Source organism: Daldinia vernicosa (assembly GCF_022497035.1).
Source record: "Daldinia vernicosa strain CBS 139.73 unplaced genomic scaffold F5Y00scaffold_7, whole genome shotgun sequence".
NCBI lineage: Eukaryota > Fungi > Ascomycota > Sordariomycetes > Xylariales > Hypoxylaceae > Daldinia > Daldinia vernicosa.
The window spans coordinates 202,985-216,693 of NW_025953923.1; the positions used below are offsets into that span (position 1 = coordinate 202,985).

At 47.3% G+C, this 13,709-nt stretch overlaps 2 protein-coding genes across 2 annotated transcripts; both read right to left on the reverse strand.

The window, feature by feature from the left end:
- Positions 1 to 1,046: 1,046 nt before the first annotated feature.
- Positions 1,047 to 2,547, reverse strand: F5Y00DRAFT_191226 (uncharacterized protein). The gene has a single exon (XM_048005169.1). It carries the CDS (start codon positions 2,428 to 2,430, stop codon positions 1,351 to 1,353), a length of 1,080 nt encoding a protein of 359 aa, XP_047868147.1. The 5' UTR covers positions 2,431 to 2,547; the 3' UTR covers positions 1,047 to 1,350.
- Positions 2,548 to 11,628: 9,081 nt separating this feature from the next.
- Positions 11,629 to 13,108, reverse strand: F5Y00DRAFT_258631 (Ribokinase-like protein; the record flags this gene model as incomplete). Its single annotated transcript, XM_048010740.1, has 5 exons — positions 11,629 to 11,824; positions 12,159 to 12,220; positions 12,325 to 12,456; positions 12,577 to 12,979; positions 13,053 to 13,108. The coding sequence occupies 5 exons, from the start codon at positions 13,106 to 13,108 to the stop codon at positions 11,629 to 11,631; spliced, it is 849 nt and encodes a 282-aa protein (XP_047868148.1).
- Positions 13,109 to 13,709: the final 601 nt, after the last annotated feature.

The window sequence follows — 13,709 nt, forward strand, 5'->3', positions numbered from 1 at the left end:
AGTTATTGAAGTAAGCAAACGACTTCACTGAAATGAAGAGGCTTCACTTAGCGTATTACCTACCCGTATTCTAGATCTGCCGCGTGCAAGTACACTAGCAACACGAAAAGTAATTAATCGGCACACGCCAAGGGCAGCTTAGTCGGAAACAATCTTCGTGTAGTGTATGTATGTAGGACCGAGTAATAAATTGCGGATAAGAAAAAAAAAAAATAAGAGGGCTGGCCGCTACTAAATCCTTAGCCGGGATCGTCCACGATAGTTTTCTCGTGACGGATGGAGGAGGTTTTGTGCTTTGCTTGTTGGAGGGGGGAAGGGAGGGGAGGGGGAATATTTACGGTGGACATTTTACATTATTCGGCCGGATTGTCCCCAAAACGGCTAGTTCCGCTGCATTAGTTTTCTTCACCCCATTAGTGTACGATCCAGCCAGCCCGATAGTTGCGAAAGGATAAAAGAAGAAGAAAAAAAAAAAAAGCGCCCACTAAAATCCGACCGTGCATGGAAACCTCCTAGAGCAACATGTGACGCAAGCATAACTGCATGGCAGCCATACCCACAGCTTCGTTAGCGCCCCACATGGATCTCCTAACTTGAGGATCTTTGTGGGTAGAGTGGAGAACAGTCCACATGGGACCGTCTCGGGCCAGGGCGTGGGAGGGGGGGGGGGAGGGGACATGAGAGAGAGAGAAAGAGAGAGAACGTAGCTACGTACCCTCCTCCTTGTTTCTGCATGCGCAGCTCCGCAGCAGCAGCAGCAGCAGCAGCAGCGTCGGTTTGGACGCAGAGCCCCAAATAGAACGTTGGAGATCCCTGCTTAGCCTGATGGGCTCGAGCTTAGTCCCCTGCATATCGACAAACGTAAATTAGTCTGGACCTATCAGAGGCGCTTCCCATATATGCCTAACCTAGATCTTTAAGGATACCTGGGTACAACACTTACACTTACACGCAACGGCTTCAGAGTCGTGATGAATTAATTCTAGGGATTTGAAGTCCAACGCTTAGCATTCTCATTAAAAAGTACCACTTGCCGCGGCTAACGAGTCGTCACAAATGACATGTCACTGGTTCTTATTATGCTTGCAGTGAATCGAGATTCTCAAGTATTTTCTTGATTTTTTTTTTCGAACTGTCAGAGCTAAGTGCTTCATAACTACACTAGTCTTGTTCTAGCTATTGGTATCTTTTACAAATCTTCTATGCATGATATGCATGTCCTTTTACCAGGCACAAAATTCCTTTGCCATTTCCTCACTCATTTCCGGATGGAGTTGTAGATAATTGTCCCGGAAATCAATGCTGGATTTATTATATCCAGTTTTGTTCGGTTGAGGTTCGCTCTATAGCTTATTCTTTCTCTCCTTCGTCTTCTTCGTTTTCTTCTTCGTCATCTCCCTCTTCATCATCTGATGCTGGCGGTTCCCAAGCTTCTTCTAGTTTCCATCCGCGGCCTCGTCCTCTATAGGTCGTGTCTAGTAATTGTGATGTTGTCATTCGGTAGTTGTCTAAGCTCGGATCTTCATCCGTCTTGCTTGGCGGATCGTATAGTCCCATGCCCACTAATATTTCTCCTTCTTCCTCTGACTCCTCAAGCGATTGATACGGTATGGACTCCTCAGGAGTAACCATGGGTTGTGGTTGTTGCACGGGCTGGAACTCGTCCGGCGTTGGAGGGGCCGTGCAAGAATGGAAGTCATGAGCGCCAAGGGTATTATCCCAGTTGAATGAAGTTTGACCGTCAAAAGACGGAAATGGTTCCAACTCGCCGGGGCTCGAGTTTACTGTATAATTAGGAATAAACTGCGGCGTAGGGTTCCACACATCATGTGATATGTAAGCTGGTGTAGGATGAGTTTGAGAAGATTCCGCGTATGGTAAACATAGCGGTGACATGCTGGATATAGGCGAGGTTTGGCCGGAATATACCGCCGGAGTTGGTGGTAGATGGTACCCGGAATATATGTCTGTCTGCTGATATGACATTGGTGCTGGGACGACGTATTGGGAGAAATCCGGCTGTGGCATAGGTATATGCATTTGTGGCTGCTGGAGATGTGAAGTCGGATGCCAACTAACTGGCCGGTTATTCCTCTTGATGGGATCCTCTGGTGCCGAATAGGGTGTGCAGTCTTGCTGCATCTGCTGCATAACGGCCTGGTTCAGGGCCTGTTGACGACGCTGAGCAAGGTTGCCGTCGTTCATCATAGTCCTCCGCCGTGCCATCATGGCTTGCGGACTATTGTTGGCACTACTCGGCTTGACAATACGCATAGCTCCCGGCGTCCGCTGCCCAGTCGAACCACGAGATATCCTTCGCATAGAATCGGAAAAAGCGAACTGCCGGGATAGTTCATCAAAAGTTGGACCCGTAGAGTAGCTCTGAGGCGGCATATGAGGCATACTGGCCCCTAAGAGTGAGGGCATCATGGTGATAAGATGTTGGATAGAGAGGTATGTAAAGAGGTTATGAATATTCCGTTGAAGATTTCGTAGGTGAGTGAGAGAAACCTCGGGATAGAGGGAGGACGGGCAGGTAAATATGAGGTCTATTCAAAGGCTAACTTAGGCTACTAAGTTCAAGAATGTAGTAACATGAGAAAGCAAAGGGCCTCATTAAAAAGGATAAATCAAACTAAAAGCGTGGGGACAGTTGCTATGTGAGATGGCATACGGATGGTTATATTGGGGCGATAGGGCCGAGAAACAATACCTACCTAGAGACATGGTCTGGTTTGGCATGTGTATGTATGTAGTATGTATGCATGTAAGTAAGTGCGTGTCTGCGCGTGTCTGCTTCAACCTGTATGACGGTTCCCGCTTAGCTGTACTTAGCTGTATTATTTTTCTTCCTGCGTCATATGGTTCCGGCAGGGGTCTAGTCGGTCTAAAAAGGGATCCTTCATTGTATTGATAACCGGGGACGGACGGGTGATGATGGCAGCGTTGGCGTTGTAAGCTAGACTGGGTTACAGTCTTTGATTTTTTTTTTTTCCTTCCTGTGGTCGGTTGTTGCAAGGTATATTTCTAAATAGGTGGGCGGTCAAAGGAACGGTTTGAACGACGTCCAAAAAAGACAAAGGTACTAGACGCCTGTCGCAGGACTACCCTTGGCCCCCATTTGCCTTGCCTTACCTTTTCCGTACCGTGCTCCTGCGGCGTAAACGAAAGTGGATGGTGTAAAGGGCGTGCAACGCAGAAAGGGGGTGTGTAAACTTGTAGAACGTGAGCCGAAATTCAGCGGGAGGGTGCGTTGGAAGGGGAAAGGGATGTGTGCTTATCCTAGCGCAAGTGAGCGAGCCTTGCTTGATGATCGTTGTTAATAGGCTCATTACATCGTGTTCAAGGGGGGGTGGTGGGGTGTCAGACGGCAAAAGGGGGCGTGCTAGTTAATTGATAGCTTTTGGCTTTTTTGACTACGGCCTTGCAAGGATCTAAAGGACTCACGTACGCAATGTACATGTGTAGTCTAATGTATATTTGTACTATATTAAATTGTATCAGGGGATTGGATGTAATTGTATATTGTATAACTTACATAAGAGCGAGTTAGCTGCTCCGGTGAGATCCAGCAGATGCTTCTTCGAATCCAGGGCGGTTCCATCGGTAAGGTAACCCCGGACAGCACAGACGTGATTGGTTCGATAATAGCATTAAATACACGTACTGTACTGTACCACATAAACATACCCCTGCGAGAGAAGGGTTGCTGCCGACGAAAGGTGACGAGGTCTAGCTTATACTAGGTATACTAGGAATATGATGCTAGTCGAACCCGAGGGGGTAGGTGACTATTACCGCTACGCAACTCCATAGCTGCTTTACTATGGCACGTATTACCATTAGCACCATTAGCACCATTAGCCCGTCCCAGTGGGCCATGCAAGCGGACCATGGGCATGGGCCAGGGAGCAGCCCTGGCTTGTCTGCTTGTCTCCAGGCCTCGAAATTGGCCACCGCGCCAAGACGTAAAACGCTTTTCTTAGGACGGAATCAAGAAGGAAAGGGGGGTAAGATTTGGCGGAATGTGTGGGGAGTGCGCGGAGGCGAACTCATGTCTGTACGTTCGTTTGGTATGTTTCCTTAGCACATTGCATGTATAATGTATCTTATATACACTAATGTACCCTTATTATATTTCAAGCAAGTTAAGACCTTTTCTTTTTGTCTGTATGCCGTGTAGTAGTTGCATGGATAGAAACTTAAGGCTTTGATGGCGTCGACTTGGTAAAAGAATCGTCTTGTCAGGCGAGACGTATTCGCTTTCCTCAGTCGTCAGAAGACAAATTCGAACCCGACACTTTACCTTAATCGTCTCGATGTGTATGCGATACATACGTACCTTGCGGCCCGTTGGCGCACGGCCATGGCGGCCGTACATATTCAAAGGTAACCTTGTTTAACACCAAGGGTAGCTGAATGTAGTAGTGTATTGCCTTACTGCGTACTACATACGTAAGAGGAATGCCATCCGTTTTTTAGGTAAATTTTTTTTTTCCTTTCTTTCTTGTTAACAAAGTCTTAGTGTATTTACTTAGGCTTGAGCAAGGAGTCTTTTCGGGTTTCGACAGAAGCATGCGTACAGGGAATAAAAGAAAAGAAAAGTAATCCATGCGGTTCAGTAGTGTGCTCTAGTTACACACACTATAAAAATACTTAGTTACTATATGCTAACTAGTGGCAGGTCAAAGAGGTATGTATGGAACATGTATGGAGTTACGTACTACTCTTATTAGGCGAAGCCTGATATTGACTTGGTCGAGATCGTACCTGTGGTGGTTGAATTGTGATCCCATCTTAAAATGGAACTATTTTCGGAGCTATGATTGGATCTGAGTTAAAGTTGTCTCTCGTGTGGACAAGACCGACAGGGTCCAATAAATATACCTAAACTAGAACATAAACTAGAACATGCATAATACATACATGCATACATACATACATACATAATGCATGTGCCTTACGTATATGTATATGTACGTACATGGATCCATGGATATCCATCATTGTTGGGGTTTTATCCCATGACAGCAAAGAAGTTGCGCCGCGGGCTATGTACCAAGGTATTAGCTTTGAAGGTACGGTAAGGTAATATCAGATGTTAGACCCGCCTGCCGTGCTCAGTAGGGTACTTTTCCGGCGACCTCTCCATGCGCCTGCTCCTTGCCTTCCTTAACTAGCTCCCCCTAAAACACCCCTGTGAGAGGAAGATTATTGAACCTGTCGAAGGAAGGATAGGTACGTACCGTAGCACTACTATCGTATAATCGATATGATTTAGTGGCTACCAAGGTAGGAAGGGGTTCAGCAACAACCCAATGAGACAAACTAGTTCTAGGTACTTGAAAATATATAGCTTTTACTATGTATGTATATGTATCATGTACACTATCAGCTCCATCAAGCTTCATGGATCTAAAGTTGTTTACCCATTACTTGACATTGTGGATATTAAACTAATGGATGCCATTTCTCCATTTCTCAATCTCAAACAACGACAATTCAATGCACATAATCCGCTCACTCGGCCCACGGGCTTTCGGGTCACTTTAGGTACAATACAGAAAACAAAAGCCAGACGCAGATCCTACCAATATCCTAATAAGACTCCTCACATACGCAGTAATTAGGTTGGCTCTTAGACATTCCACTCGGTTGACCAGGTAGAAAATATACGACAAACCGTACCGGTACTAACCGCCAGAACCGAGTAGTCAACCGTGGCTAGCTGCATTTGTTTCGCTATGGTAATGATTAATGATGATGCTTCTCTACATACGTCGGTAGAGAACCGACCTTCTTGCCGCCGGTATAATCAGGGTTGCAACACATAAACATACCACGGTAGAGTACGACATCCACTCCAGTCGTCGTTTCGAATACAAGGTACATGTCTATAACACGTACACGCACTTACACTCATACACTACCTACACTACAGTACACACACATGTGCACTCAGCCACCGATCATCATATTTCGTGGTCCTTATTAGCCTCTTGTCCAAAAAGTGTATCTGCGTGAGTAGCGCGCAGAATGAAACCCTCCATGCCCGGATCCGTTAGCTCCAAGGCCCCAGGCAGGTGGAAAGATCCCGGTCTCGAAGAAACAAGCTGCCCAATTTCCTTCATCAACGGAGCCGTCTACCGGCTTGCTACTATGTATGTATGAGTTACAACGCGACACATGTCTCGACCAACCAAATTCCTTCCAAGGATTCAGTCCGGGATTGCTCTTACCTGCGATTTATGATTTCAAGTCAACCAATGTCAACGCTCATCCGGGATCGTTGAAGCATCACCTAACGCAGGTAGCATTCAAGCGTCGCACAAGCGGCTTTTGTCGAAGCAGTTTCCCTTAGCCCTGCTCTGCTAGACACCTGGACACCTGGATATCAGGACGGGTGGGACTATGGTAATTTATCTCGCATGTTATTCGGTCAGCTACGCTATTCCCGTTGAATGTGTAGGACCGCCGTTCGACAATCCAGTCGCCGACATGGATAACACCAGTCACGACTGGATGCGCGAGGCTTGCAAGCAACTCTGCGAGTCAGAGATGGTCGAATTCGAATTTGCTATTCTTGCAGTTTCACACCAATAAAGTTTTACAAGTCCCCCTCTGTTTAATTACCTAGTCGTCTGTTGCGACGAGCCACCTTCAGCTTACCTGCAGGTAAAACGGGATTGAAAGGGCTTTGCACTTTGGATCGCGAGTCGCGGGTCACATTCTCTCTCAACTGTGAGCTCATAAGGTTTAAAAAAGAGGCTCGGTGAAACAAGATCCATACCTGCATCCCATGGCATCCCATGGGTTACTGTAAAACCTCGCAATGGCTGATCGCGGTAGATATATCGTATTCATCTGGAACAAGTACCTTGCAACGCCTAACTAATAACATGGGATCCTTCTTGAGGAAGGCCAAACAAATGCGCTACGATTCCTTGGGAACTCCGAACCGATCTTAGCCTACCTATGTCACTTTGTGAAATGGGCAATGAGTAGCAGGATCGTGTAAAAAAGCCAAAAGCCAGTTGCCAGTTGGACATCCGTCTCCACAACACCTTGGTGCAGCCAACTCTTTTCCACTTGACGATCATGGCGCGCCCATCAAATAGTCAGGGTTTCGGTAGGGATACATGCCTCTTACATAGTATGCCTCTTATTTGAGCGTGGTTACGTTGCCAACTGAGCGGTCCAACTACCTTGAAGTAAGCCCGGAGGCGATCTGTGCGCTTGAAATGCGGACTCGTTTCCTCGTGCCGCCTGGTGACTTGGTGACTACAACATTAACTACCTACCTACATACATACCTCCTACCTAACCTACATACCTAACCGTACTCGTCAGCTGTGGGTTTGACCAGGGGACAGCGCTAACCCAGTCCTCATACATACACTACATAGTACATACATCTTTGTTAAATAAAACAACAAAGTGTGGCGCTGCAGTCAATCAAGGGGGGCCAAAGAGGCGTTCACGATTCAAGGTTGCGCAGTATGCATGTCCATCTGAAGGTCTTTTTAACTCCACCATCGTCATCGTCACGATTCAATTAGACGACCGGCGCGAAGTGCTTAAAGCACCCATCCTATCCGTCCCACCACATACCAGACATGTATGTATGTACTTACTGATCCCGTGCCACGCCCGCCATGTAAGTCAAATGATTCAATCTTATTAGCCACGGCTCCTTTGCGTAGCAATGAATGCATAACGGCTCTAGCGGAGTCCTGTCGGAGACGCCATTGCGTAGGAGAAGCTTATGCGCAAAGTGTAAATACAAACGATCAGCCACGAACATACACTAGGCATATGGTGCCTACTTCGGTTAGATCTTATGGATGATGGATAAGATGGGGAATTTGGGTGATAGGGATGATACCTGTGTAGGGATGTGTTGTAGAAACGGCGCCAGGGAATTCTCTGGAAGATTTCCATTTCTTTTTACAGTAAAGCCGTATCCGAGCCCTGCCAGCCTAGAACTTGGCTGGCCACTTGATTTAGATCTCACAAGGTTATCAAATCGATCCCTGCTGTAACTTGTCCGTCTCGCTGTGGGGGTTAGACGGTCAAGGTGCCGCAGAGATCGTCCACGATTGCTACCTACCTAGAGACCATACGTAGGTAGGTATGTAGTACCTACGTACAATACAGGCCTTCATAAGGGGGTCACATCCTTTACGAGAACGAGAGCACCTGTAACTTACAGGCTGTAAGTATATTATTTAGAAGGATCCTTACTGATTACAGCGTGTGCAAGGGACTTGAGAGAGCTCAGCCAAGGTCCCGATCCTAGGCGCTCGGTCTAGTTTAACTTCCTTTCCTGTTACAATTTCAGCCCGCATTCAGGAATCTGTACATATTGGTTAATTAGGCGCATTAACGAAGTCGGATTCCAGATGTGCAGAGTTGTACCTCCACCAAATACATAGTACTGCTTCGGCGTGCATCCGGCGAGTGGATTCAAAGGACATCACCTTTGCCTTTGCTGAGCCTGTCCACCGTAAATGGATCCCATCCATGCTACTTGGTAGGCCGTTAGTTGAAGATGAATTTTCGCATTTGGCCAACCTAGACCGACCTGACACTCGCCAAAAAAGGAGGCTGACGATCCCTCGTAGGTGAAGTCAGTCGATAGCTCAGTTGTAGTCGTCAACGCCAATAGTAATATCGGTAGCGTCAGACTTGGGTTTCGCAATAGGTACACCTAATTATCGTATTGTACCTACATACTACCTATGTATGGTCCGGGTAACACTGTTAACGTTCTCCCCCCGAACCCTGTTCCTCCGAGCCACGACTGAGCCTCGGAATACCTAAGAACTTATTACTAGTACCGCCAAGCAAACCTATTTGAGGGCATATTCCGCTGGACAATAACTGAGCCACCGTTCAGTGACATACTCATGCATGGCGTTAAGCACTCCGTGTATTAGACCCGAATAAGACACAATTGACCGCAATCACAGTGACAACTGGACATCTTCATCTGCTATGCTCATATTGTCTTACGCTCACTTATTACATTACATAGGAGACCGTCGTTCCGGAAAGGATCAGGGTCGAACTCCGGTTGGTAGTTTACTATGGAGGACGGACTTGTTTCCAAGACTAGCAATCAATAATAACATCAAAAGCCTATGTCTCTATTACCTACCTATGTAGACTCGGCGCCGTCAGCATGGGCGAAGTAGGGGGTAATCTAAGGTAGGTAGGTAATCTTCGCGCAAACCAATATCGAAGTCTACGTGGATGGGAAAGGAGGAGTATCATCCATCGTATGGATTACTCCCTGCCGTATATATCCGGATACATGACCATGACCATGACCATGACCTCCATCACACCTCTCAAAATAGATAGGCAAACGAAGTCACAAAAAAAAGCCAATGCTGTTTCGGAAAGGTCCATCATGCACGTCCACGGTATTGTGCTCAAAACGATGGCAAAAGCGCTAAGAATTTTCCCATCGCCTGACCGCAACAAAAAAATGAAAAAAATAAATTTTTTAGTATCGCGGGGAAATTTGTCGATGGTAACCGAAATGCCCGAGCTTTCTGCGCATCTTGTCGTCGGAAGTAGTTCCTTCAAAGCGATCGAACATGAATTTCGACGGCACATCATCTAGCACGTAGCCCATCACTTACCCATTCGATATTCGATACAGGTCCACTACATTACTAGCCAAACATACATACATACCTAGGTATATACATAAATTTATACATGATTACACGAAAGTTAGCGAATAGGTAAATCCATGACCCCCCAACGCTCGTACAAAGCAAAGTAAAGAGATGGTTGCGTCATGACTACTGTCTCCCGCAAAAGCCAACCAATGACCCGATCTTCGTACATAGCGGCCGCATATCCTCCGGAATAATACATACATACATTAGGTACTTAATTGTTCAACGTTGCTCGTAGCCTACATACCGCCCCAGCTGCTTTCTTGAGCTGGAGGGGCAGGTAACCCAACCCATCCACCATCAAGAAGTTCGATTTGGGGGGGGGCGCCGTCGGTTTTAAGTCAGGCAGATTTCGATAAAGGGGGGATTTTCGGTGTTGTACCAAGGAACGATAGGCCGTAAAAGTATTGTACTTAAGGTATTGACGCGGCTTTTCAACATCCGTAGCGACAGGCACATACGTAATGTACGATTACAGAACAGCCACGCACACTGCCGGACATGTATGTATATTCCACGCGGTTTAGGGGTTCATACATGAGGAAGTAGTTAATAAGTTTAAAGAAGGGAGCTGTCGTGGACTAGTGGCCCGTGGGCCGAATATTATGTGCAATACCTATGTGTTAGTTTCGTTCTGAGACGTCCAATCCTACACTACGTTTAGAAGTTTCTCGATACGACTCGTCGTGCCATCATACGTAGGTTTTCCCCCCATTTACATAGTATGTATGTATATAGTGACTTAGTGGGCGAGTCCCGGGGGTCCAGACTCACGGAGCACAGGAGAGCGGCTCCGGCATCCACAAGGGACTCGCATGGGGAGCCGAAGGTGGAATGCGATGCGATGCGATGCGACAGATATAGCACTCAACTTGGACAAAGCAACCTTGGACTTGCACTATGTATATAGTGTAGTTAGACACAAATACAGATGTGGATATCGTATCGTATCGATAAAATGCGGAAATAGTTGCATATATAGGTACATTAGGTAGCATAGCAAAGAAGAGCTTCCCTTATGTACGACTAATAACGTTGCTATGTGTTACCTTATACTTACGGACTATTACCCGTGCCAGGTCCCCCCCTTATTTACATACCACTTACACCACTTACACCACTTACACGGTAACATGGCAGTTACTAAAATACCTGAAATACCCTGAATACCTACCTCCTACGAATTACCATTCCGGGCAAATCCATCTCACACACCAACTGTTGATTGAAATCCACAGTTTCACCGCTCCTTGTACCCTTATTATGTACATACCATAGTTGCATAGCTACCCTATTTCTTACCTCCCTATTACTTTTAGGTATGTAGGTATGTATTAATTCGAGGACCCCTTTGCAGAACGATCATCCAAGTCTCGGCCGGTCCTTTTCACCTTTCCTTCTCCACGCCCGGCAACAAAACGCATCGGCCGTTTCTGCATATGCACAATTACCCATAACCATACAGCCACACAATCCATACGAAGGTATACATACTAATCATACTAATCATACCAATCATACCAAATACCATAATACTACCGCTCTACCCAATCCAAGGGATGGGATTTCCCCCCTCTATCCCCCCTTCTCCCCCGGGATATGTACATACGATATGTACGTACGTTCGTTACGAAGTCACCGATCCATGTACATAGGTCCTTTAATGGCCGGTTTCTTGCTTCGTGTCCGAACTTATGCGAACTAAACAACCTGAATGTTTCTAAATAACACTATCGTGTGTTTGGCAACCGGTTCCAGTTCCAATTCCTGTCCCGGTCCCTGTCCCAGTTCTAGTCACAGCTCCCAGCCAGAATAGGCGCCCCCCCGAGTTTTTAATTGATGATGACTGTTGTTATCATTATTCTTATATTATTTCCTCCCGTCACACGACCACGGAGCTACTCGCTAGTCACATCTCATAATCGATCGTCCAGTTTCATTGTGACGACGCCACTTCCTGGCGCTCCAACCCCAACCCCAAGGATCCAAGGCCGCCAAACCCGTCCTGTTGCACCTTGCGCGTAGCCAGCTGCACAGCAAACTGGACTTTCTTCTCGGTGTCCCAGTCCTCGTGGTGGCACAGCAGCCCGAACAACATACCGGCAATGAAGGTGTCACCTGCTCCTACGGTGCTAACGCAGGGATATCGTTAGTCTACAATCTTGTTCTCTTTCTCTTTCTCTCTCTTCCAAAGGTTGCTTTCTTTAGGATGACACCTCGAAGCCCCGACTCTGGGCTTGTCTTCGGCGGTCTGACATACTCCACTACGGAAATGGGTTGCCCAGGCAAGGTAGCCGGGCAAGACACGGCCTTCTCACTAGGAAGTGATAGACACGATGCACCGTCCGATCCCCACGTACAGCAGAGGAGACTCCTGCAATCATTATTATTATCTCAGCGCACCGTTGTGCTTGCATCGCCTTTTTTTTTGTTCTTGTTTTAGCGAACAGGACCAATGTAACTCACGCTTTGCGGGCCACGCCCGATTGGGCACTCAGACATTGCTGAGCACTACCGTACCGCTTACTCTAGGAGATCGGGTTGACGTTAACTCGACTCAACCGGGACTTGATTCAACCCTACAGCATTTTATGACCGCCGTATTCGCATGAGGAGAAGGGGGGTGACTCACTTCAGCCCAGGTCCGCGAATAGAACACAACGTCCGCTTCAGCCGCCAGGTCTTCTAATCCCTCTCGGCCCGGTTTTTCGACTTCGACGCTTACTCTTGTATTGGGGAACGACCGCCTCAGATGCCGAATGCACTGCAACGTAGTTTCAGGTATCCGTCCCTATGCACGCCTTTGGGGTGAGTTCCAGATCAGAAGCATCCCCCCGGTTTTGCAGAACCTGCAGACCCGCCTATCCGTGTGGGTTAGGCATACCTCGAAGTGGAACCAGGCATCGTCGCCGAGCTCGTCGGCGGCGGCGACGAACTCGCCGATCGTCATCTCAGGTAAGTCGTTGTAGTTAACGAGGGTGCGGCTCCCGGTGGCTTCGCTACGTATGATGTAGCTGCTAGCCGGTTGCCGGTGATCCTCGCGGAATATGCACCTCGTGAAATCGACGAGGCTTTCCTGCCCAAAGGAGTCCACTATGGTTGCCGTCGCAGGTGCATCGGCACTGGGCAAGCATGATATCAGGTAAGGTTTAACGTCTCGATCGCCGTCATGCCGTCCCTTTAGGAGCTGCTGAAGCACTTCAAGCGTATTTGGACAGTTGCCACCACGACGGACTTGTAAATTGGTGGCACGTAATTTAGAATCCTCGCCCGGGTATTGAGGCACGCTACGACGTAGGTGAGATTGATCTGAGTCAGGCCATGCTTATTATTATGCAACAGGGGGGGGTTAAAACTCACTCGAGGATAGTATCGACATAACATGCCCCAACGCAAACGAGCTTCTGCTTCTTCATATTTGTCGATGCTGTGCCACGTTGATCCGGGACGCAAGTCGACACATTCAGGTTTCGACTAAGAGGTATCAATCTAATTGCCCTTCTGCAGGTGGATAATAGTTTATGAGCCACAAAAGGGGAATTATCAACGCCACCTTTTTTCCATCTCCACCATCATCTGGATACATGATGTACTACGTAGTAGTACACTACGTACTTCAGTGAAACCAATGACGAAACCACCCTTTATTCGTCAAGTCTAAGTCAGGTCATACATAAATGGATGCAATTAATCCCTCGGGGTATCGTTTGGCCGCTACTTAACCAACTCACCTACCTATCGTACAACTTGGATCGATCCCTTCCATCGCACCCCTAAAGTGCCACGAATATTCTCCTCGTCGCTTACAGGACAAATATTGAATGCAACCCGTCTCCCGTCTCCCGTCTCCCGGCGCACTCGAGTCCGCAAGCTGTGACCCCAAAAACCAGCGGACATATATATGTATGTACATACATACATAACTTACGACTTGCCAAACTTGTAGCTCAGCTCCAGGTGCCGAGCACCGTCTATCTGCTGCTGTCGCATATCACAGAGAAAGCCCGTCACATCATC